This window comes from Dermacentor andersoni, chromosome 6 (genome assembly GCF_023375885.2).
Source record: "Dermacentor andersoni chromosome 6, qqDerAnde1_hic_scaffold, whole genome shotgun sequence".
In the NCBI taxonomy this organism is placed as follows: domain Eukaryota; kingdom Metazoa; phylum Arthropoda; class Arachnida; order Ixodida; family Ixodidae; genus Dermacentor; species Dermacentor andersoni.
Genome location: NC_092819.1, coordinates 5,304,364 through 5,326,788, shown reverse-complemented (window position 1 = coordinate 5,326,788; position 22,425 = coordinate 5,304,364). Strand labels below are relative to the sequence as shown.

The window sequence follows — 22,425 nt, the reverse complement described above, 5'->3', positions numbered from 1 at the left end:
CGCAGCGATCGCTGCGACGGTGCGACTGTGCGACCAACCGGTTGGTCGCAGCCGAAAATCGGGGGGTCAGCAGTGCGACTGCGATTTTCATCGCAAACGACGGAAATCGCACTTCCGGTTCGACGAAAATCGCATCATGTGAAACAGGCTTAACATGTCGGAGGATTGAAAAGGACAGCTCACGTGCGCCGTAACCACAGTTGAGGCGGCAGAATGGACGGCGACAATTCTGATAAGCAGGAGGAGGCCTGGAATCGACATCGGAACAAGATGAAGGGAAAACGAAGCGCCTAGGAAACAGACGAACAGCGCGCCGAACGACTGGCTAAACGCCGCAACATAGCTAGACAACCAGACTAACCTGGACTTGAAATAAAGATTAACCAAGGCTAACCATGCTATGCCTTAGTTTTTGCTGCGTATATCCTGGCATAGCCGAGCTAAGCCACTGTCAATTTTATTTTCTCGCCAGCCAAAGGCAACTTCGTCACTGCTGTCACCGTTGTCGTTCGGATGATTTGGTCTGGAGCGGACGGCAGCCTCCAGCTGCACTCCAGCGGTCGGCCGGAAGCCACAGATTTCATGAGCCGGACATTGGCCTTCATTTAGAATGTTGGCGGCGCCCTCTCCTGGGTGACGCCAGCCAAGAGGTACTGTTACCGCGGCGCGCTGCCTTCTCGTTTCGCGTTTGCCCTGGGTGCTGAGCCGCGTGAGCTCTTAAGCAAAAGCTTTACTGACCGCGTCTAGCCAAAGCCACCTAGAAAAAAATGTAAGGCCTCCGCACGCCGGTGTGACGTCACGCTAGTCGGATGGGCCGGACAGTCGACGCCGTCGGCGTTTCCGCGCCTAGGTTCGTTGCGCTTGCAGGGTGTCTCTTTGCGCGTCGCGGATACTATGGCATGAGAAATTTAGTGCTGTCCTTACAGTGACAGCAACCTATAAATGCACATGCTTCGGTTCCAAAGCAAGACACGTATAGCTGACGCAAAAAATAAGGGGGAGCCGCTGGTTCACCGCAGTCAACACCACCATAGAAAGCAACATACTTTCATACCTTCCTTAGATTACTTGATTGGCAACATTTTTTTGCGAGTATCTTGCCTTATTTTGCCTTATTGTGCTTGTGATATTTGGTCGGGACTAAGACAAGCAAACTGCATGCTGCTTAGTCACTTTAACTTTAGACGGAACGAAACAAAGAGGAAAACTGCATATTGGAGACACAGAATATACTTTATTCACAAATGATAAGAACTGCATTCAGAAGCAAACATTTTAAGTCTTCCATATACAATTATCATTCTCACTCTTGCATTGCGTAAAACAGTTCTCGCTAGACACACGAATATCGAGGTTCATTTTATTGTGAAAATTTTATCGTTATAGGATCACGCACAACTAATTGTCAAATAGAATAAGCTTCCGTCTTTTTCGTACCATTTCTTGTGGTTATTTATTTCCACCCGCCTTGTTTGCAGGCCTTATTGGTCTTCATAAAATACTGAGATAATGGTGAAAAGTAAGTAAAAAACGAGACGCCTACTCTCAGTCCTAAAGGAAAACATGCACTTAATGGATTACGGTAGCATGGAAAGTTCGAATCATAAACAGGTAGCACAATGCACTCAAACGCTAGCATTTGAATTGGCCAAAATGCAGGGTTTAAATTTTGATAATGTAGGCGAATAAGTCCTAGCTACGCCACACGTTTCTTTTTACAAGGGTTCTGTCAACACAAACATACGTAGATGTTAACCAAAACAGAGCTTCATGAGTAAAAAATAAATAATGAGAAACATCTCAGGCCTTCAAGGTGTGCAATTTTCGGTCATTCTTGGAGTTGCGTAATTTGTCGGTTTCTGTGCGGCACAAGTTGTTCAGCAGTGTATTCACTGCAGCACATACAACATGCCCCATTACCTCCTGTGCAGGATGACCGAAATCACACACATCTACATCCTCAAAGTCATGAAGGGTTGCGAACACAAGGCCGACAATAGTATCTTTCTGCCTAGGAAGGCTGAAAAATTGTACGGCATATTCTGGTGTCCTGAGCTTGTCCAATATAATTCCAGTAAAGAGTACAGCATTAACTACAACTGCTTGTGGAAACTTCAGGCCACCCCTCGTCATCTTCGTGATTAATGCATTCTCAGGGTCATCTAGATCGACGTCTTGCATCACAAGGCTTTCACTGCAAGATGCGCATGTCAACGTTTTTAGAGCTGCATGGGCACAATAGCCGGCAACATAGGTTAGTGCCGGTAGCCTTGACGTTTTTTTCTCAATGTCGGAGTCGGTCACAGTGACTTGAAACTGGCCGTTTCCTGAATTTACACTTGTCTCCAACGTGTTCGCGCTCGGTGGGAGTAGAATGTCCAAATCTGGCAGGTCCAGAACCTTCTGCAAACGCAATTTGTCTTCAGATTCATATATCTGCCTTATAGACCCGTGGTAATTGGCACTAGACAATTGCCGGTACTTTCCAAAGCGATCCTCTAAGCTATCAGTTTGAAATTTGCCCAAAAGAACATACTCGAAATGAAGCTCTTCGAGACGGTATATGGCAAGTTCGTGCAAGGCGTGGGTAGTGTGGCTGAAAGCTATGTGCGTTTCACGTGTCAAGCGGCCATTGTCATGTTTGAGGCTTCCCCAGTGATCAAGCCATTGAACTATTCTCTCTAAGAATTCTAGTTGAGGACATGACGATGAAACTATTGGACATTGCAACTGATCTCGCAACCGCTGTCCTTTTCTTGGCGTCTTGACGTAACAATGTTCTTGTTCTACCAAGTTTAAATGGTGTCAACATATTGAGATGTTTCCTTTGCATGCTGGAACGTTGCAACACTGAGAACAGCAACAGTAGATGAGTTAAACATCTTTAAAGCCAGTTTAACGTTCTGCCGTTCCATATTCGAGGGGTTCAGTGCCTTCAAAGTGAGCGTTGGTGCTAGCTTCAAGAGCTCATGCTTTTCAGCTTCGTGCAACTGGCATAATACCTTGAAAGATGCTGTAAGTATCTTTGGTTCAGCCTCATCACTCTTCGGTTCAGGAAAGTACATGCATTGGCCAATGTTTCTTTGATTCAGCCAGTTATTTCTTATACACTTTAGCATGTGAACTGGGTCGAAGACGAAAAACAGGGGTCGTGATGGGTCAGCAGGATGCTGGTAAACAATACTGACACTTGCCGGCTTAGCGAAGTAGGACATGGCTTTTCTGTTTATGGAGTTAATGTCCGAGATCACTGCGATTATTCCAAAACCAGATGCCTCTAGATCAAGAGCAATCTTCCGAAGGAAGTCGTGCAGCGCCTTATCATCGATTTGTGCCACAGGAAAAATGTGTACAACATCCTTGTTTGAAGAAAGCAGGCTCTGTATCATAAATACGTGGGCAGTTTTTGCTGCACTCGATGAATTTACCGCAGCACCAGTAACAAAGCCAGCCTTGTAATAAAAAAATGATTGAAGGTGAATCTCATCAATCATTAACGGTACAGTCTTTTCATGCTCTTTATATGTGCTTACAATACGCTTTGCATAGGAAAGAAAGCTACATTCTTGCTGCTACGTTTCAGGGCGTACATCGTACGATGAACACAGTCTTCTGATCGTATCAGGATGCGGCATCTTAAGCTTCATCGAACTTCTCAGGAATCTATATGCATGAGGTGAAATTGTGAACAAAAGCCTAGCAAAAACCAATAAATCGGGGGGATATCGGCCAGCATTATTCAAAACAAGATCAACTTGACTCTTCAAGAATTTAAGCACTTCCAAATGCCATTCTTGCAACTCGCATGCGAAATGTTTTCCACTTACTTCCTCTAGCAATGTCGAAACCAATGTCAGTAGATGACGGGCCTTTTCAGAACGCTCAGCGCTGATATCCTTACGTGTCTGTTCGATCATGTGTAACACATTTTTTAAATCTCTCAAGTCGCACAGCTTTTCAGGAACTAACACATCACCACACTTCCTCACACCCGTTTCACCAAAAAATACTTCGACGCGCAGGTCTGTGGACACGATCATCGAAGTACGGACTGCAGGAGCAGATTCAAGTGACAAGTCCAAAAAGAAAACCTTGGAGCCCTTGTTCAAAACTGTCCAGAAGTCCGAACTCTGAAAGCTTGGCAAGGCTTCAGCAAGTCCGCAAAGCTACCAGCCACATTTTTGGCGTCCTCTTCTGCTTGGGTTTGCTGAGAAAGCATTATTGCTTTTTGCAAATATGTGGCTTCCAAGCGCGCTCTTTTGGCACTCGGCGCTTCTCGAACGCATGCTTGCCGACGCTATAAATAGGCAGGGCAATTGGGAAACATGCTCGGAACTGCAGTTTTCTTCAGACGAATGTTTTTCATGGCAACTTCGACCGCTTTTCCTGTCTTGACGTCCGTTTAGGTTGTCGTGTTCAAGTAATCCGATGGCAAGAAATGCTTTTCACAGAGCTGAAAAAAAAAAAAAAACGAGCCGTTACAGGTATGAAGCTCGACGAAAATGTTGAATTTACAAGCGCGTCGACAGGTGCAGAGACCAATCTTTTGTGCACGCGTGCACGAATGCATTGCGCACTATGCTGACGAAACCTATTCGTCTTCAAACATAGAATAACAATAGAGAGAAGAAATACTTACCACTGTGTACTTCGTTGGCGAGAAGTCCTTCCGAGGAACTGCTCTCGTCCATACTTCCCGAGTGGCTCGGTCAGATGGGAACTTGTGCACTCGGACACTTGGTCCTCCGTCATAATTGGACCTGCAGTTTGGTGCGCAACAACAGCCAGGCATCGTTGCGCTTCCGTGTACGACGAACCAGGCACAATCGAAGAAAAGCAATCGCGTTTACGGTGCAGCATGCCCCACCAAAGCCACCAAGAAAAAGCTCCACGCGTTGCCGCTCTAGCGTTGCAGCCACGGAGAGAATTTGTTTTCAGAACGCGCGCCGCGTTGTAAAAACGCAGCGCTCCCCCAGCCCGTTGTCTGGACTGGTGGCTTGGGCAATCGGTCCGTAAACGTGAGAGCGACGCTGTCACTGCGTGGCCGATGGCTTCGTCATATAGCTTGGTTCCCGAACGATGTCTTCGGATATAAAGTGACGTTCGCAAACCTAAACAAAAAAATTGGAGGAGGCTTAAGCTTCGCCTTCAAGGGTGAAACGCGACAGCGTTCCCGCTGACCCGCCAAGGGGTGTACGACAATGCGCTACGGCGCAGCGATCACTTACGAGGCGCCCCGCATCGGACTTTACACCCACCAATCACGCGGTGAGCGTCGAGCAACGCAGCGTTCGGCGCGGCAACGAAACGTGCGCCTGAGCAAGCGGAACGAACCAAAGAACTCGGAGTCTCGGAGGGCGAAACGATCTACGCCAGCCAAACGTCGTGATCAGCAAGGGCAGAGAGATATATAGATAGTGATCTAAAGAAAGGAAGGACACTTGATTCTGCAACCCGTGAGAGAGCACGGCGAAGCGTCGTCAGGGGAGAGGGAGTCGGGGCTGCGACGCGCCTCGCAGCGGTCCCCGCACAGCCCCAATGCACGCGTGGCGCGCCACCTGTCTGGGCAGCGCCGTACATTGCGAGGAGGGGATCATCTGTGTTTGCCGCAAGATGGCCCTGCGTGTGCGGAAAGCGCAGAAGAAATGTAGCGGAAACGTACTTCGTTACTCGTGTAACTGCAACTTCTGTAAGTCACATGCTCATAATTACCGATATATACCGCGGTATAACTTTCTACGGCACGTTTCTAAGACAATACCGCATTCACTAGAGGCGCTTTTGTACCGCTTTGAAGCACCGAACTCGTGGCTGAGTGGTAGCGTCTCTGCCTCACACTCCGGAGACCGTGGTTCGATTCCCACGCGGTCCATGTTGCCAGTTGTTTTTATGTATGAGTTGCCTGCCGGGATTTTTCGCTCACGGCCAACGCCGCGGACGCTGACACCGACGACACCGGCTCTTCTGCGACACGAGCTTCTTAACGCTGTCGCGTTAATACATGTATCCTAGCATAAGTGCGGTTAAGTGCGGGCTATGCGTGACGCATTTAGCCTTTACGTGCCACAAAGGAGTTGTAAGCAACGCTTGCAAACCAACGGCAGAAGCAACCTGCTCAGAAAATAATAAACATTCAAAATCTCTTACCCTGGATTCAGCTGACATGACCAGGTTTGACATGACCAGGTGCAGCGGTAGCGTAGAGGTAGAGCATCCGCCTCGCGTGCAAGAGAACCGTGGTTTAAATCCCGGTGCCGCGCAATTTTCCACTGGACTAAAAAAAAATCCGCGTGTTGACAGAATTGCATAAACAAGGCCTGGAGCGCGGCGTGATCCCTGTGACCAGAACCGGCAACGCACTCCCTCACCAGAGCAGGATTGGCCACCCTGGTGTCGTACTTGGCCACAACCTCCTATATGAATACAACAATCAAACCCAGGCCCTCAGTGTCCAGCAGCCGCGAAGCAACTGACCACGGCGGCGGTCAGACCTGTGACGCAGCAGAGATTGCTAAGAATCCCTGGATCCGGACAGACCGCCATTAGAATCTGAACGTGGCAACGTCTAACGCTAGAACGTTATCTAGTGAGGCGAATCTAGCAGTGCTATTGGAGGAATTAGAGGGCAGCAAATGGTGTTTGGTGTTTCCGGTGGCCGCAAGATACTCGCCAGGAGCTCTCGCTATTAATATGTGATCGCGAACGAATGCAAGTACATGACGAGTGTTTTTTCATTCCAGGTTAAACAGTTCTGCGGTTAACGTTTATTGAAGCGCGAGCTTTTCTCTTCTTTTTTTAGAGCGCAGCTCTTAGGTGCGCGTTCGTGCGTTGAGCGTCGGCGACGTCGGCGTTCCTCGGCGTAAGCGAGCAAACGAGCAGAAGGAATGATGAAAGAGTGAACGCGGAGAGCAGCGGGGGATGAAAGACGGCGAGAGCGAAGAGTGCGCGAGGAAGAAAGCGGAGGAGGAGGGTGCATCTGAAGCTTGAGGAAAGGGGAGGGGAAAGTATGGCGGAATGGTGAGGAGGAAAGCGGCGTACCGCACAATAAGTGTTTCACGCGGCGACCAGGATGGGGCGAGCGCGTCCACCGATGCCATATATGGAAACAAAGCGCTGGCGTGGGCTTCGGGCCCATTGCGCATGCGCTACCTCGCCTGCGCCGCCGCCGCTAGAGAATGCGCTCCACGCGAGCCACGCGTTCCCCATGTTCACGCTTTCTGTCTGAACAACGAGCTACAAAACCACCGGAAATACTTCGTCTAGCTGCCGCTGCTGCTAAACGAGCTGCCCAAGCAGAGGCACAGCGCCGCCGCCGAGAGGACCCTGTCGCTAAGAATTAAATTATTTGCCACCGTATATCGCGAATTCACAACACTTAAACAGCAGCGCGCAAAACTCGCATTAAGGAGTATCGTAATCGTCGGTAAATTTCTTTTGTTGTTTTGTGTGTTCGGGCTTGATTCCACAAGTAGAGTGAATGATACGTTTATACCACGTCACATCGAAGCGCGACGCACATTCATCACCACCGCTCGCGTCGTGCGTCCGATCGAGGCGTGGCACGCGAGTGAGTCTCACAAAAGGGTATGCAAACAACAAAGGGGCTTATTGACAGAACAGGATCTGTTCACATTTTGTCTTTTCAAGACGAGAAGAATGCGATTTACAAACGAGCAAAGGGCAAATATTGTGCTTGCCTTGGGAGTGGCGGGTGGCAGTAGGAGAAAGTTCTCAAATTAATACCAGTCTTGCGGCTGCGGAGAGTGATGAATTGCATCCACTATAATGCAGACTTACCAGACATCCTGGCATTCATGGCTGCGGACCCTCGCGCTAGCCTTCGTAACGTAAGTGCTGACTTACAGGTGTCAAAATCAACTGCCTATAGGATCATGAATAAGACGAAGCTTCTACCCTATCATCTTCAACTTCAGCAGAAGTTAGAGGAGAATGTCTTCCAAAGCTGACTGGACTTGAGCAACTGGGCTGTGATTAAGTGCGACGATGAGGCAGGGTTCCGAATAAGGTCCTGTGGAGGGGCGAAGCAAGCTTTTCCAGAAACGCACAGGTAAATCTCCATAACACCCATTATTGAAGCGAGAAGAACAGGCACTGATTGGCACAATCCCACGACCAGTGCCAGTGGTCATGTAACGTTTGGTGCGGGATTTTCGTTGGCAGGGTTTTTGGTCCCGTCTTCTACGACCACTCACTCAACGGACAGCGATACCTCGACAGAATTTTGAATGGTCCAGTGGACAGTTTCGGCAGTGACCTTCCCCTGAAAAGTCTTCGGGACGCATGGTTCCAGCATGATGGTGCGCCCATGACGGTGCAAGTGGGCGTCACGGCCATGCACATGTTACGCAAAGTGCGTTTTTGCTTGCAAAAAGGCTCCATGCGTGCCAGGCTCTTCCTGCCGAGGCCGGTGCCCGACTGCACTTCATGACGCGTCAAAAGTCGCCTTCCTTGCGGCCACCGCGAACGCCGAGCCCGTCTCGGACAGCGCTGCAGAGACAAGCGGGTGTCGTTTCCTGTTAGGTCGTCTGTGGGCGCTGAAATAGTGGCGCTATTACGGAGTTGCTTTTGTATTTCGTGTTTCTTTAAAAGCAAGTGCAAGAAGCTCCGTCAATGGCACTTAGTTGCAAATACTTCGAACACACTACTTTCAAATGTGATCTACACGTGTCATATTGTCAGTTTCTTGCTAAAGCGAATAATAAAAAGTTAGGCAATCAGTTTATAGTAATTGACCTTGCCAAAAAAAAAAAAATACCGCAGACTAGGTCGCGCAATCCTCAACGTCACTGTCGCCCACAAGAAAGCTTTTGACTATGTTAACCACAATGCTATGCTGCAAGAGCTCGAAGCTACTGGCTGCGGAATTAAGCTTTATAACTATATCGGGAACTTCTTACGGAGTCGCACGTACACGCTACGAGTAGGCGACATCACCTCACAACACTCACATCGGTATCCCATCCGCAGATATGTATCCCGCAGGGTTCAGTGATTTCGCCCACTCTTTTTAATCTTGCCGTGTGCGTAGTCCATAGAACGCTACGAGACATCCTTGACATCAAATATGCGATCTACGTAGACGATATCACCATCTGGATCAAAACGGGTTCACCAGAACACGTCCAAAAAATTCTCCAACAGGCTATAAACATGCTGCATGAGGCTGCTCGAACTATTGGCCTTAGATGCGCGCCGGAAAAATCAGAGTTATGGCTGATTCATCACAAAAGATGGCGATCGCACACCATACAAATGGTAAACGAAGGCGTGCCGATTTCCCAAACAAAATGTATTAAGATGCTCAGTCTCCATATCCAGAAAAATGGAGGTCCCGCTGCGTCGGTGGAGCACCTGCTCAGGCAAGGAGAACAGGTGCTGCACATGATGCGTAGGGCCTCCAACCGAGCCAACAGAGTGAAGGAGGCAGATATGCTTCAACTAAGAAACGCGCTAATTATGTCGCGCCTGCGCTTTCACTTGCCCTATACCAATCTCCGTCAGCAAGATCTCAATCGCCTTGATGCACTCATCCGGCCGGAAGGCGAAAGGCTGGCCATCGACATTCCATTTAGTGCCAGCACTAAACTCACGGTGGTGGTGGCGGAACTAGTCAGTATTCATCGTCGTTGCCAAGAACTGCGTTTGCAGTGCGCGTGGCATGGCACGCACATCCTCCATAGCATCGTTCATCATCCAGAAGCTGTACTTATTTGGACACTCGCCCACTACCCCTGAAACAGCGCGAATTCCTAACCGTCGCTCCACTGCCACGCCACATGAATCCAGAACGAGGCAGGAGAGGCGACGCCAGCGAGTTGTCTACTCACAGAGGTACACGGTAAGACACCCTGACGACATCTACTTCTACGCTGATGCTAGCGTTGCTGCCCGGGGCTCCGCGAAAGAACTTCAGTTTGGCCTTGTTGGTATTTACTGCATATCATATTGACCGCAAATAAAGACGGGGACAGGCGGAAGAGAACACATAAACAACACGAGCGGTAACTTTCAACTGGTTTATTCACAGCAGCCCGTGGGCATATACAGACAAAACATGCGTAGAACGCAGCAAACAAGAACACTCATCAGCCTCGCGGGGCAACCAGTTATAAAAAAAAAAACTATTTCCGATCGAAACAACATAACAGGAGTGTCACTAACACAGTCTTGGCCTTTCTTTTTTTTATATGATATGCCTCCATCAGTTCGCGTGCAGTCTGGTCCTGGCTTCTCCCCAGAATCTGTATGTCCTTAAAGAGAGGTGCACAGCGACAGGCATTGCAGTGCACAGGCAAGTGCACCAATTCACCTTTCGTTAACTTTTGTTCACGTTCCCTGGCTCGATCACTCAGGCACCGTCCTGTCTGCCCTATGTAGGACTTGTCACGTGCACTCCAGGGGGATTTCGTACACAACTCCTATAGCTCCGCTATAGCAGTCGTGAGTAACGACGTCCAAACTGTACATACGGAGCCCAGAGACGGATACGACCTTAGTGGAGCTGACAGCCATCGCAGTCGCGATCAAACACATGCCCCCTAGTAACTCAGCCTACCCAATAATCATATTTACCGATTACATGGTGGCTTACAGGAAATTGTTGCCCAACGATCTCCGGTCCACATTTCGACACTTACTCAAGAGAACATTCAGGGACCTTTGGAAATCATCTGGATTCCTGGTCATGATGGGCTGCCGGGAAATGAAAGGACTAATCAGCTTGCGTGCGAGACTTTGAACCAGACACCCTGCATTACGCGACCAGTCTAGACGGAAAGATGGGCTCCCCTTCTTCTGCGGCCTTGTCAAGAGGCAAGGTGCAAGTTCCCTAAGCTTAGTAAACTGCTAACCCGTGAACAGGGTGTACTGATTCGTCCGGCCCAAACAGAAACACTCCCTACAACAATGCGAATGCACCTCCTCCGCGGCCTCTTTCAGGATCCTCCCTCCCACCCTGCCGATACTGTGGAGAGGACCCGAACACATCCCATATCCTCTCGTCCTGTGGACCAACCCCATCTCTCCGGCCTGCCGCCATTCCCCTAAGCCCCGTGCCAGCAGGCTGACAGAAGCAGCCAGCGCCGACGACCACCGGTACCTCGCGGCGTTTATCAGTGTTGAACCCTAAATGCAAGCTATGTGGGGGACAACACCCAACAGCCGATGCAGAATGCAAGAACAAATACAAAACTCCCTACGTAGTAACGAAAAGGAAGTGGGAGCGCAAGATGGCGGAACAGCGCGTACAGCAACAACTAGCACCTGGAGTTTCCACCGTTGCTGATGTCAGCAGGAGCGAGCGGCACAGCTGGTCGCCATGAGTCACGCTCGCGCGGGAACGACAGCGAAATTCGAAACAGAAGCATGAGCCGCCACCGCCGAGCCCAATCCAAGGACAGAGTCGCCTGGCCGCGGCGGCGGCGGCGGCGGCGGCAGCGGTGGCAGCGGTGGCAGCAGCGGCAGCAGCAGCGGCGGCAGCAGCAGCCATAGAGTTTCCTACAAGAATTACTAGAGGGAACTCTGGCGCTAGTGTCTACGGGAGCTGCAATGGGAGCGGTTGTCCCAGCATGGGAATTATGGGAAGTACATGGATTTGCCTAAACTTCGTCCTTTTGGCTGCAAACGGCATTGTGACTTTGTTAACTCGTTATTTTCAACAGTATAATGCGGAATGAATAAATAAATAAACATCATTAAAATTGCCCGACGGCAGGATTCGAACACAGGGACTCTAGCACAGAAGCCTGATATTGAAACCATTAAGCCATGGACGCACGTATCGACAAGCGAATGAAACGCCCTTATGAATTTATCGCGGGCATGCCAGTGCCTTGAGACGCTTGGCGCGTTTCGATTTGGCCACCTGGACAAGCTCAATCGTTGCAATTAATAGAAACTGTACGCGTTCCCGGTGTCTTCTGCACTTCGAAGAATATAGGTTGTGCCGAAATATACGACAATAATATTTATATAGCGTAATATACAAAGCCACAAGAACGTCTGAATCCACAAGCACGAAGATCAGACAAATCCATGTACTTCCAATCATTCCCATGGTAGGACAACTACTACAGCGCCAGAGTTCCCTCTAGTAATTTTGTAGGAAACTCTATGGCAGCAGCAGCAGCAGCAGCAGCGGCGGCGGCGGCGGCGGTGGCGGCGGCGGCGGCGGTGGCGGCGGCGGCGGCGGCGGCGGCGGCGGCGGCGGCAGCAGCAGCAGCAGCGGCAGCGGCAGCGGCAACAGCGGCAGCGGCAGCGGCAACAGCGGCAGCGGCAGCGGCGGCAGCGGCAGTGGCAGCAGCGGCAGCGGCAGCGACAGCAGCGGCAGCGGCAGCAGAAGCGGCGGCAGTAGAGGCAGCAGCGGTAGCGGCAGCAGCGGTGGCAGCGGCAGCAGAAGCAGCAGCAGCGGCGGCAGCGGCGGCGGCAGCGGCGGCGGTGGCGGCATAGATCAAGAGAATGATGACGGTTCAGCTACAGCAGCAGCAGGCACAGCAGTTATCGCCACCGCCACAGCAGATGGCAATGACCGAGGATGAACCAGAAGTAGCGGTGAACCCGAGGACAGAGAATGCGACCGCGGCGGGTCCGGCACCCAAGAGAAGAGCAATTGAAAATCTTAAAGAGCGAAGACTCAGCGAGAGGGTAGACAACCTTGAAGATAGGCTCAACCACTTTGAAGAGTATATTCGCACGACATTCACCAAGACAATCACCGACCGTTTCATAGCAATTGAACAGACATGCCAGCAATTAACTACGACAGTAGAGAATTTGGTGACGCAAATGGCTAACTTTCAGCAAGCATGGATAGGACTTCAACCACCGCAACCACAACAACAATGAAAGACCTCCTGGTCTGGCATTGGAATTGCAACGGTTTTGCTGGGAAAAAGGCTGTACGTCAGCAACACTTAGAGCAAGTATCAAGAAAGCCAGATATCATCATGTTGCAAGAGATCCTCATTGAGGAAGTCAAGCTCTCAGGTTACCGGTCCCACGCCAGCCCGCCAAGCCTCCGGGCCGCGGCCGGCAGTAACGGCAGGGCAGTTTGCACCTTGTTGAGAAAAGGCATCACGTATGTCGAGCACGAGTTGTTGAGCAAAAGCACAATCGAGCACACCATGGTAGAGTTGGTTACCAGGAAAAAGCAGAAGGAAAGCACTTTTGTGATAAACGTGTACAGTAGCCCGTCACACGGAAAGCAGAAATTCAAAGCACTGTTACACAAAGCGTGCAATGTCGCGGGGCACGACAACAGGCTGGTAATATGCGGGGACTTTAACGCGCCGAATCAAACCTGGGGTTACCCCAAAACATTGGCAAAGGGCAGGGACTTAATGCAAGATGTTACCGACTTGGGACTAAATCTAACCACCGACCCAGCATACCCTACAAGAATCGGCAACTTGGTCATCCGAGACACAACGCCCGATTTCACTTTCGTCAGAGGTAACGGCGGCGGTATGGCGGACTTTGAATGGCGAAACATGGGCCACGAATTGGGCAGTGACCATTACATTGTGGAGGTCGCTGTCCCGCTCGGTGGTAACGACGAAGTCGGCAGACGCTTTCGGAAACATAGCTTTACTGATTGGGACGCGTTTCGAGGATTGTTACCGAGGAGCAGACCGAAATTGCAGACATTGAGGAGTGGTCCACCGAGATTGTAAACAAGGTAGAAAAGGCCACCAAGGAAGTCGAGATGGACGATCGTGCCCACAGGGTCGACAGCCGCCTGGCCCACCTCATCGCAGCCAAGCAGTCCATCCTGTCAAGGTGCAAGACGCAGCGGACAAACAGAAAGCTACGCAAGAAGGTCGCCGAACTCAACCGCGAGATCGAATCCCACAGCAGAGTGCTATGCACTCAGCAATGGAATGAGGTTTGTAACGCTGCGGACGGCCAGATGCACTACAGCAAGACGTGGAGTATGCTGAGGCATCTTTTGGATGCGACCACGACCAAGTCTCACCAGCACCACAACCTGGCCAAGATCATCCACAGGGCGCTGGCCGAGCACGGGGAAGAAGTGAAGAAATGCGTCAACGACAAGTACCTGCCGGTTACTGCCACAGAAACGCACCCGGACTAGCTAGGCGAAGCAAACGCGTGGCTAGATCGAGACATTGAAGTATGGGAAGTAAGGGTTGCCCTGCACGATATCAACAGCAACTCGGCCGCTGGGCCCGACCGCGTTACGAACAGAGCGCTAAAAAATCTCAACGAAGCTGCCATCGAGAACCTCACGGCATACTTCAACACTTGCTGGCGAGCCGGGTCACTAACCCGCCAGTGGAAAGCAGCCAAGACCACCTTGATTCCCTAGCCGGGCAAGCCACCCAACATTGAGAACCTCCGGCCGATCTCGCTTAGGCGCTGTGTGGGCAAAGCGTTGGAGCACGTACTCATGAACAGGTGGCAGAGGTACCTGGAAGATTCGGGGCTCAGCCCAAACACCGTCATCGGGTTCCGAAACAAGTTCGGAACTCAGGACGCCATGATACAACTGAAAAATGAAATCCTCGATGACACTACCAACACAAAAGACAAGCGAGCCATCTTGGGTTTGGACCTGCAGAGCACTTTTGACAAAGTGAGACACTCTGCGATCCTGGCCCAGGTGTCACGGCGAAACACGGGCAAGATAACATATGCGTACATCCACAATTTTTTGACGGAGCGGACTACCGAAATCATCGCCGGTGACCTGCGGCTCCAAAAGAAGGAGCTCGGCAGTGTCGGGACCCCCAGGGCTTGGTCATCTCGCCATTACTTTTCAACCTTGTAATGATAGGGGTGGCCGAGCGCCTCTCCCGAGTCGCGCGGATCCGACACACTATCTATGCCGACGACATAACGCTCTGGGTCCCAGGAGGAAGCGACGGATACATCGAGAGTACATTGCAAAAGACGGTTGACGCTATCGAGGAGCAGCTGGGCGTGTCTGGGCTCGTCTGCTCCCCATGCAAGTCTGAGCTGTTGGTGATTCCTCCGAAAAGAGCAGCTAGAAAGACGAAAGGCAACGAACCTGCGAGAGTGCAAGAGACAATAAAGATCAAGACGAGCGGCGGTCACGCAATCCTGGTTGTCGAGAAGATTCGAGTGCTGGGGATGCTGATTGAGCGCAAACGAGTCAATGGCGAGACGGTCAACCGTCTCGCGGCCAAAGTCATTACGGCCATCCGCCTCATCAAGAGGGTGGAACACAGAACAGCAGGCATGAAGGAAGAAAGCCTCACCCGGCTAGTGGAATCCTTCGCTATAAGCCACATTACATACGTTGCTGCTTTCCTCAACTGGAGGCAGTGCGCGCGAAATGAGATCAATGCGCTCATACGCAAAGCGTACAAGGATGCACTCGGACTTCTCGTCTGCACAAGCGCCGACAAGTTCCTGGCCCTGGGAGCGCATAATTCCCTGGAGGAAATCGCCGAGGCGCAGAGGACCGCTCAGCTAACGCGGCTATCGGAAACAAGAATGGGCAGACAAGTGCTGCGTGACCTATGCCTGGGGCCAAAGGAAGGGGACCCGAAAATACAGAAGTGCCTGTAGCGGGCGCAATTAGCAGACGGCTACGGGTATGTCCGGTGCCAAGAAACATGAACCCTGAGTTCCACAAAGAGCGGCGGGCGGCGAGGGTCAAGGCGCTCATTGATCTCCATGCCAAAGACAGGGGTGCCGTGTTTGTGGACGCGGCAGAGTATCAACATGACAGAAAGGCATTCGCCGCTGCAGTCGTCGGGGCATCGACCGGTGCAACGAGAACAGCGGCGAGTGTGCGGACTCGAGGGGCGCATTCAGCCGAGGAGGTGGCCATTGTCCTGGCCATCGCCGACCCCGAGTGCACGACTGTGCTCTGTGATTCTAGGACGGCAGTGAAAAATTACGCCAAAGCAAGTGTGTGTGGTGAAGCCGCGCGTGTGTTGCGTGCGGTCGGTCTCGCTGAAAATCGGTGTGTCGTGATAAAGTGGTTTCCGGCCCACATGGGCAGTGATGTGTCGGATCGCGGCAACGCAAACCACAACGAGACGGCGAACGCGATGACGCGAGGACTAACCAACCGTGCCGCTGCTACTGCGGTTGACCCGTCGTGGTGGTGGGAAACCAAGGACAAAATGACTTCCTACAACAAAATTGTGAAGTGGTACAGACTAGAGCGAAGGACTATGCCACCACCTCATCCGGGCTTGACCCGTAAGGAAGGGATTCTACATCGACAGTTTCAAACGGGGTCGTTATTCACCCCGGTGCTGATGAGGCACGTGTGTCCAAGTGTTTATGTAAGTGACCTGTGTTGTGTGTGCCAAAGGGAAACAGCTACTGCAGCTCACATCCTTTGGGACTGTGCTAAGAATCCGCACGAAGCTACAACGATAACAACGATCCTGCCGCGGCTCGAGGCTGCAACGAGGTGCTATGACTAAGATGTCCAAGTCCAGGCCGTCCAGCAGATCTCGGCGGCCCTCGAAAGGCAACAACCGAGCGAAACCGGAGGGAGGCTGCCACCCCAAAAGAGGGGTAGGCGCGGTCGACCAAAGGGAGTAGTGCGGCCGGGGACGAAGCAGAGGCGCCACACGCCGCGAAGACGTAATGGCCGCGTCACGGTGACGCCTCCCTAACAGGGGAAGGCTAACCGTTCTGCAGGCATTCATAACAAAGTTTCTTCACTCACTCACTTACTCACTCACTCGCTCGCTCGCTCGCTCGCTCACTCACTCACTCACTCACTCACTCACTCACTCACTCACTCACTCACTCACTCACTCACTCACTCACTCACTCACTCACTCACTCACTCACTCACTCACTCACTCACTCACTCACTCACTCACTGAAGAATGCCGCAAGCGAGGCTCTGGACTGAAGAATTTTTCGCAACGCCACCCAACATGGCAACAAAATTTTTTTTCTCTCTCAATGTCATTAAGTTTCTTTCAGCCCACTAGAACACTCGGTCATTTTAAAACTCGCAGAAGCTTGAGAAGAAGCTGGCGTCCACTGCAACAGCCTTCTGTTGTCTATTCACAGTCGAAAAAGCCCACTCAAGTCTGTTGATTTTTTACAGCGAAGCTGTTTATGGCTAGTGTGCCGTCCGTTTTCCGTATCCGTCAAAAAAGTTGGGTGAGCCAAAACTATCATCATCGGCAATGGCTCGTGGCCGTGCTCGCACGTTCATCGTCGTCTCTTTCCACACCTGGCTCCGATGCCGTATATCATGCCAGCGTTCCTATACTGCCACGTTCGGTAAAATCGAGGAAAAATTAAAGAAGCTCTTTAGGGCGTTCTAATAATAATAAAAAAAGTCATGCTCTATTCCTCCGCTATTTTTTGTTTCCTTTCAACGTTTGTTTCTTTTTTCAATTTTGGTTTTCTACATTCCGTGGTCACTGTTCATTTTTGGTGTTTGGGACAGCCAACCCTTCAGTGGATTGTTTTCCCGGAACCTCGTGAGTCAGATAAACAACAAATACGAGAGGTTTCGGGTCGTACACGACAAAACCACGTGTTCAATCGTATGACAGTACAGTTATTATGACAAGTATTTGCAGAACACAACGAGTAAGAACTGAAGTTTGCAGCAGAGAACGCACCCTGGTGCCACGTTTACTTGTGCACACTTCATCACCACACCAGGTGTCCAACACGATGGAATATATGACGCCTCTTTTCGCGAAGCCGTCAAAGGGAATTCTATGACGAAGAACCTTACGATCTGCATAGCCCTTGCAGAGTGCAAAGCCACGTGACCGAAAGACGGATGGCGCCTTGCAGTTCCTGCACTACCTCGCCGTGACGTCACGGGTATAGACTGCGTACCCTACTCGCATTTCTTTCGCATTCGCAAAGACCAAACTTTGACGTCTTGGAAAACACTTACCGAGCGGCCAAAGTCAGAAACAATGCTCTGCAATCCGTATCGTCACACAACTTTCATTTTGGCTTCTAAAAATCAACTTGCTATAGTGAAATTAACAAAAAGTTTCGAAAGGAAGAGTTTATTCGTCTAAATTGAAATTCAGCGTTTCTTAAATTTATTGTGTCCCTTTAAGCGTTCCTATAAAATAAAACAGGCAGTATATAGATAAACACGGCTTCTTTATTCTGCGACACATTATATGCTATATGCGCAAGCAAACATGACCAACTATATATATGCATCCAATAATTATTGAATCATGTTTTAAACAAAATTGAGTAGTTAAATACCTTAGATACATCTTGCAACTGAAGCCGCTCTATAGGCTCAACGACTCGCTCAATCCGTCACGGGGAGTACGCCGCAGTGTTCCAGTTGCGCACAGCGCTGAGGCGTGACAAGTGCAGTCATTTCCCAGGTCTGCATCCGGTTCACGCAACGCCCGCAGCTCACTCGCTTGAGGGCGTGCACGCGGAAGGGGAAATCCCGCGGGATCGTAGAGCCGCCGCCCGGATGCGAAGGCGCGCTGGAAGCCCCCTGCTGCTTCGCATTTGACTCGAAAGTGGGCGGCCGTCTGCCGGTCTCTCTGTTCCCAGGGGAGCCGTGTAGCGGCAAGAAAGTCGGGGCAAGTGCGCGATATCGGAAGGCGGTGCTCCGTTCTGGGCGCCATGAATAAATCATACGAGGCCCCATCTACTATTCGGTGACTGCACAAAGCCTACTTGAATGGAGTGATCAGTGTTTCTTATGCCTGCGTTGCGGCAGAGTGCGTGCGTCCGTGCACGCGTGTCCGACGCCACCTTAGGCTCCACAGTGGTCTTGTTAGTCCCTTGTCGACATCATCGTCGCCTGTCCACGAATATCCGTGACTCTATTTTTCGTCCAGTATTAAGTCGTCAACTTCTTTCAATGCGTAGCTATCACCATATTTTCATGTCTTCTTCTGACGACGCTGTTAACGCGTAAATATTCTTTCTTTTTAATTATGTACCGCTTCAATTGTAACTGCACAAGAAATTTCGTTGCTGTGTTACAGCCATGGGCGCAAATTTATCTAAAAAGTTCTTAGATATAATTGCAGTATTGTGTTGCATTTGCTCATGTTGAGAAAACGACATCACTAGTACAATGCGAGCCAAAATAAAGGGAATTAAATAGCGACAGTCTAATGGGTAACTTTGATCGGAACCCCTTGACATGCCAAAATCGTTTTAGCATTTAAGCGCGACGGCTGAGTGATTATGGAGTTGTTCAGCTAAGCAGGATGGCCGAAAGTTTAATTCCTGTTAACGGAACTCTTCTTGTTCCCTCTCTGTATCCCTGTTTTTCGTTCAATGCATCAGCAAACAACTGGTCTGATGTTTCTCATTGCCAAAAAGAGTGGATGAGCAAGAAGCTGACCGACCATTTGCAATGAATAGCTTTCATGTTGACATTCACACACACACACGAAAATGGAGAAAAGGGAGCAAGCTGGGCCATTCTAAACGTCATGTTACTGCAGCACGCATTTGACGCAAGCCCACGAACTCGAGCAAACGTCGGCCCACGAGGTCTGTCCCAAATGTAAATACAGTTAGTCAGCAAACAGTGTGCGTAGCAGCGCCGCTCTCTTCTCTCTCTCTCTGTCACTGAGCGGTAATCGCCATCTACCTTGCTCGCGTTTTCTTTCTTTAAAGCTGCGCAGCCCAGTAATTTCAGGTCACGAACGGCATGGACGTTATCAGCGCGACAATGCGTTCTCGTCAGGAAAGTAGCGAACACACAGTTGTCAAGAGAGGAAACGCAGCGCAGGCAAGGTATATGACGATTATAATTGTGGGACAATGGTACACGTCAAAGGGTGTAGACTGTCCTTAGAGTGTATACACACGAAAGGACCCGGTTCACCTCTAGTAAGAGCTGTACATGCGTTGTGCAAGGCAGAATTTCACGTGTGCACATTTTTGGTCACCCATTTTCAGTCTTTGTCAGAATAAAGATCGACGAACAGACGAAAAAAATATCAATGTCAATCTTTTTGTGAAATTGGGCAGGAATGGTGAAAAAATTTACCAAATCTTGCGGAAGGCTTATGTAACGGATGCCCTAGAGGAAAGGAGGGTCCAAGCGTTTCCAGAACCTTTCCAGTGCTAAGGTGAAAAGCTCGACTGTGTGCATTTCCTTGTGCACCGTCGAATGACTGCAGCTAGAATGAAAGCTGAAGCATTTACGGAGTACCTGGCGGAGAAAATACGGACAAATTATGGCGCTCAAAATATGCGCTTCCGAATTCCTAAGCTCTTTAATGACTAACTATATCCATAATTGAAAGGAGCACAGAGAGAGAGATAGACAGAAGAGAGGAAAGGCAGGGAGGTTAACCAGACGCACGTACGGTTTGCTACTCTTTACTGGAAGAAGGGGTATAGGGATGAAGAGAGGTCATAGAGAGAGCACAGCTTCGCGCACATTTAAAGGTTCGAACCGAGTCTACCCACGGCCGCCAAGACCTGTCAACTTGAGGCATTTCAACAACTCTTTCGTGGCTTTCTGCGCCATCGACGCCTACGGCCATGGTTCAAGGCTCTTTATTTCCGAAAATTATTTAGAGTCCAGCCGGTTCAACGCTGTCCGGAGAGCTTCACGCTCCACTTCGTACTGGGGACAGAGACATAGGATATGTTCAATCGTTTCTATAGTTCCACAAGAGTCTCACGTGGGTGTATCCCCCATTCTAACGCGGAACGAGTACGTAGGCCTTCGTAAATGCCACCCCGAGCCAGAGGCAGCACAATACGCTCGCCTCTGAGCAGGAATTTTTTTACGGAACTAGTAGCATTAGAGATGAAGCAAGTCTATGAAGATGACACTTCGGGAGGTTGAGAAAAGACCAGTATTCGTGTGTCGTAGCTTTAGCCACGATATGAAGCGTTCTTGCAGCGTCAGTTCTGGATAAAGGGATTGGAACTCATCGGGGTTCCAGATGGGCAGCCTTGGCGGCTTCGTCGGCGAGGTCATTACCAGCAATGCCGGTATGCCCAGGTAGCATTTCGTGCCCTTTAGCGATACGTTGATGGTTGCCTTCTCTTATTTCACATGTCAGCTGTTCATGAGTCCTGTGATATAGAGTAATATGCAGACTCTGAAGTGCTGCCTTAGAGTCGCAAAAGATGGCCTATTTCTGAGGTGTCTTTTGCAGGAGGCATTTGACAGCAGCACACAAGTTTATTACTTGGGCTAACACCTGACCACATATGATTGCTGTCCTGTGCGGAATATCACATTATATTCAAATTGCATGACGTACGTCCAAATGTTTCCAAAACTCGGCATCTTGTTCACTGCATATCTTCAATTAATTTTTGATGCTCACATTCTGCTCGTGTCCAGGAATTCTGGACATTGCCCCTTCGCCATTCTGTGGAACTTGCTGTCAATGCGCAAGCGTAACTGAACGGGCGCATATTTAAGGAAATCATATTTCAAAATACCGCCGAGTGTCAAGTTTCAATTTACAGCGTCGAGAGGGTGCTCCCTTGTGATAACATATGCGCTTATCAGCACTTAGGCGGATCATTTGTGGTGCGTTAGAGCAGTGTTTTGGGCATGGATTGGCGGTGAATTCACACGACAGGAGAAAATCCTTTTGCACCCTCCCGACATAGCGGGCATTCACTTGAAGAAGTGCCAAATTTAATCTGTAAAGTGGTTTATTACAGCTGCAGTTGGAACGGTCATGGGGGTATCGTTCAGTCTGTTTGCACGCGCAGGTTCTGCAGGGGCAGCAGTGAGGGAGTTGCGTTGGCACACCTTGAACGTGCGTGTGCATCCTCGTATGCGGGCGCGCGCGTGCGCCTCCGTATTTGCGTTAGCATGTTAAGCATGTGCGCAGTGCGTGTGCATGAGTGCACGTGCGTGCGCGTGTTAGTGTGCGTGCGTGCGCGTATGCATTTGTGTGTGAATGACACGTGTGCGGATGTGTTTGTTCGTGTTACAGCATACATGCGTGCGGACATATGTGTGCGTGTTCGTGTGTGCATGTAAACCTGTGTGTGTGTGTGTGTGCATTTCCTTGCTTACACCCCGTTCTTAGATACAAATTGTATATAGAGTTTAACAATGCGAAATCATCATATGGCTCATAAAGCGGAAAATCCGGAGGCGTCCCTGGAGATGGTAGAAAAATTCACGTAGTCACAGTCGGCCAACGGGAGGCGCGTTGGAGCTGGGTTCCTTGAAGAACCACCAGATGGCGCTCACCTGCGCGCACCTCCGCAGATCGCTATGGGGATACAATAGGTACGAGGTCCTTCGAGGTATGTGGAAAGGTGTAATGGTTCCAGGACTTACTTTTGGAAATGTGGCTGTTTGCTTTAAATCAGGGGTACAATCAGGACTCGACGGGAACCAAAGGTCAGTGGGTCGCCTCGCATTGGTCGCTCACGGGAAGACTACAAATGAAGCTGTGCAGGGCGATATGGGCTGGACTAGTCTTGAAGTGAGGG

General features: G+C 50.3%; 1 protein-coding gene and 2 long non-coding RNA genes across 3 annotated transcripts in view; 2 read left to right on the top strand and 1 right to left on the bottom strand.

The window, feature by feature from the left end:
* Window positions 1-1,214: 1,214 nt before the first annotated feature.
* On the bottom strand, window positions 1,215-4,941 carry LOC129382189 (uncharacterized). Its single transcript, XR_008610272.1, has 2 exons — window positions 4,640-4,941; window positions 1,215-4,453 (listed from the first exon to the last, which is right to left on the bottom strand). It is a non-coding gene; the product is annotated as an uncharacterized lncRNA (long non-coding RNA).
* Window positions 4,942-14,428: 9,487 nt separating this feature from the next.
* Window positions 14,429-14,809, top strand: LOC126521515 (uncharacterized). The gene has a single exon (XM_050170223.1). It carries the CDS (start codon window positions 14,429-14,431, stop codon window positions 14,807-14,809), a length of 381 nt encoding a protein of 126 aa, XP_050026180.1.
* A 3,884-nt stretch (window positions 14,810-18,693) lies between these two features.
* Window positions 18,694-22,425, top strand: part of LOC140218723 (uncharacterized) — an 86,491-nt gene continuing 82,759 nt past the window's right edge. Inside the window, exon 1 of the long non-coding RNA XR_011894893.1 lies at window positions 18,694-18,900. This is a non-coding gene — a long non-coding RNA (uncharacterized lncRNA). The remainder of the gene's footprint in view (window positions 18,901-22,425) is intronic.

Coding starts and splice junctions, on each gene's coding strand:
- LOC126521515 (XM_050170223.1), top strand. CDS start 14,429: ATGAACAGGTGGCAGAGGTACCTGGAAGATTCGGGGCTCAGCCCAAAC.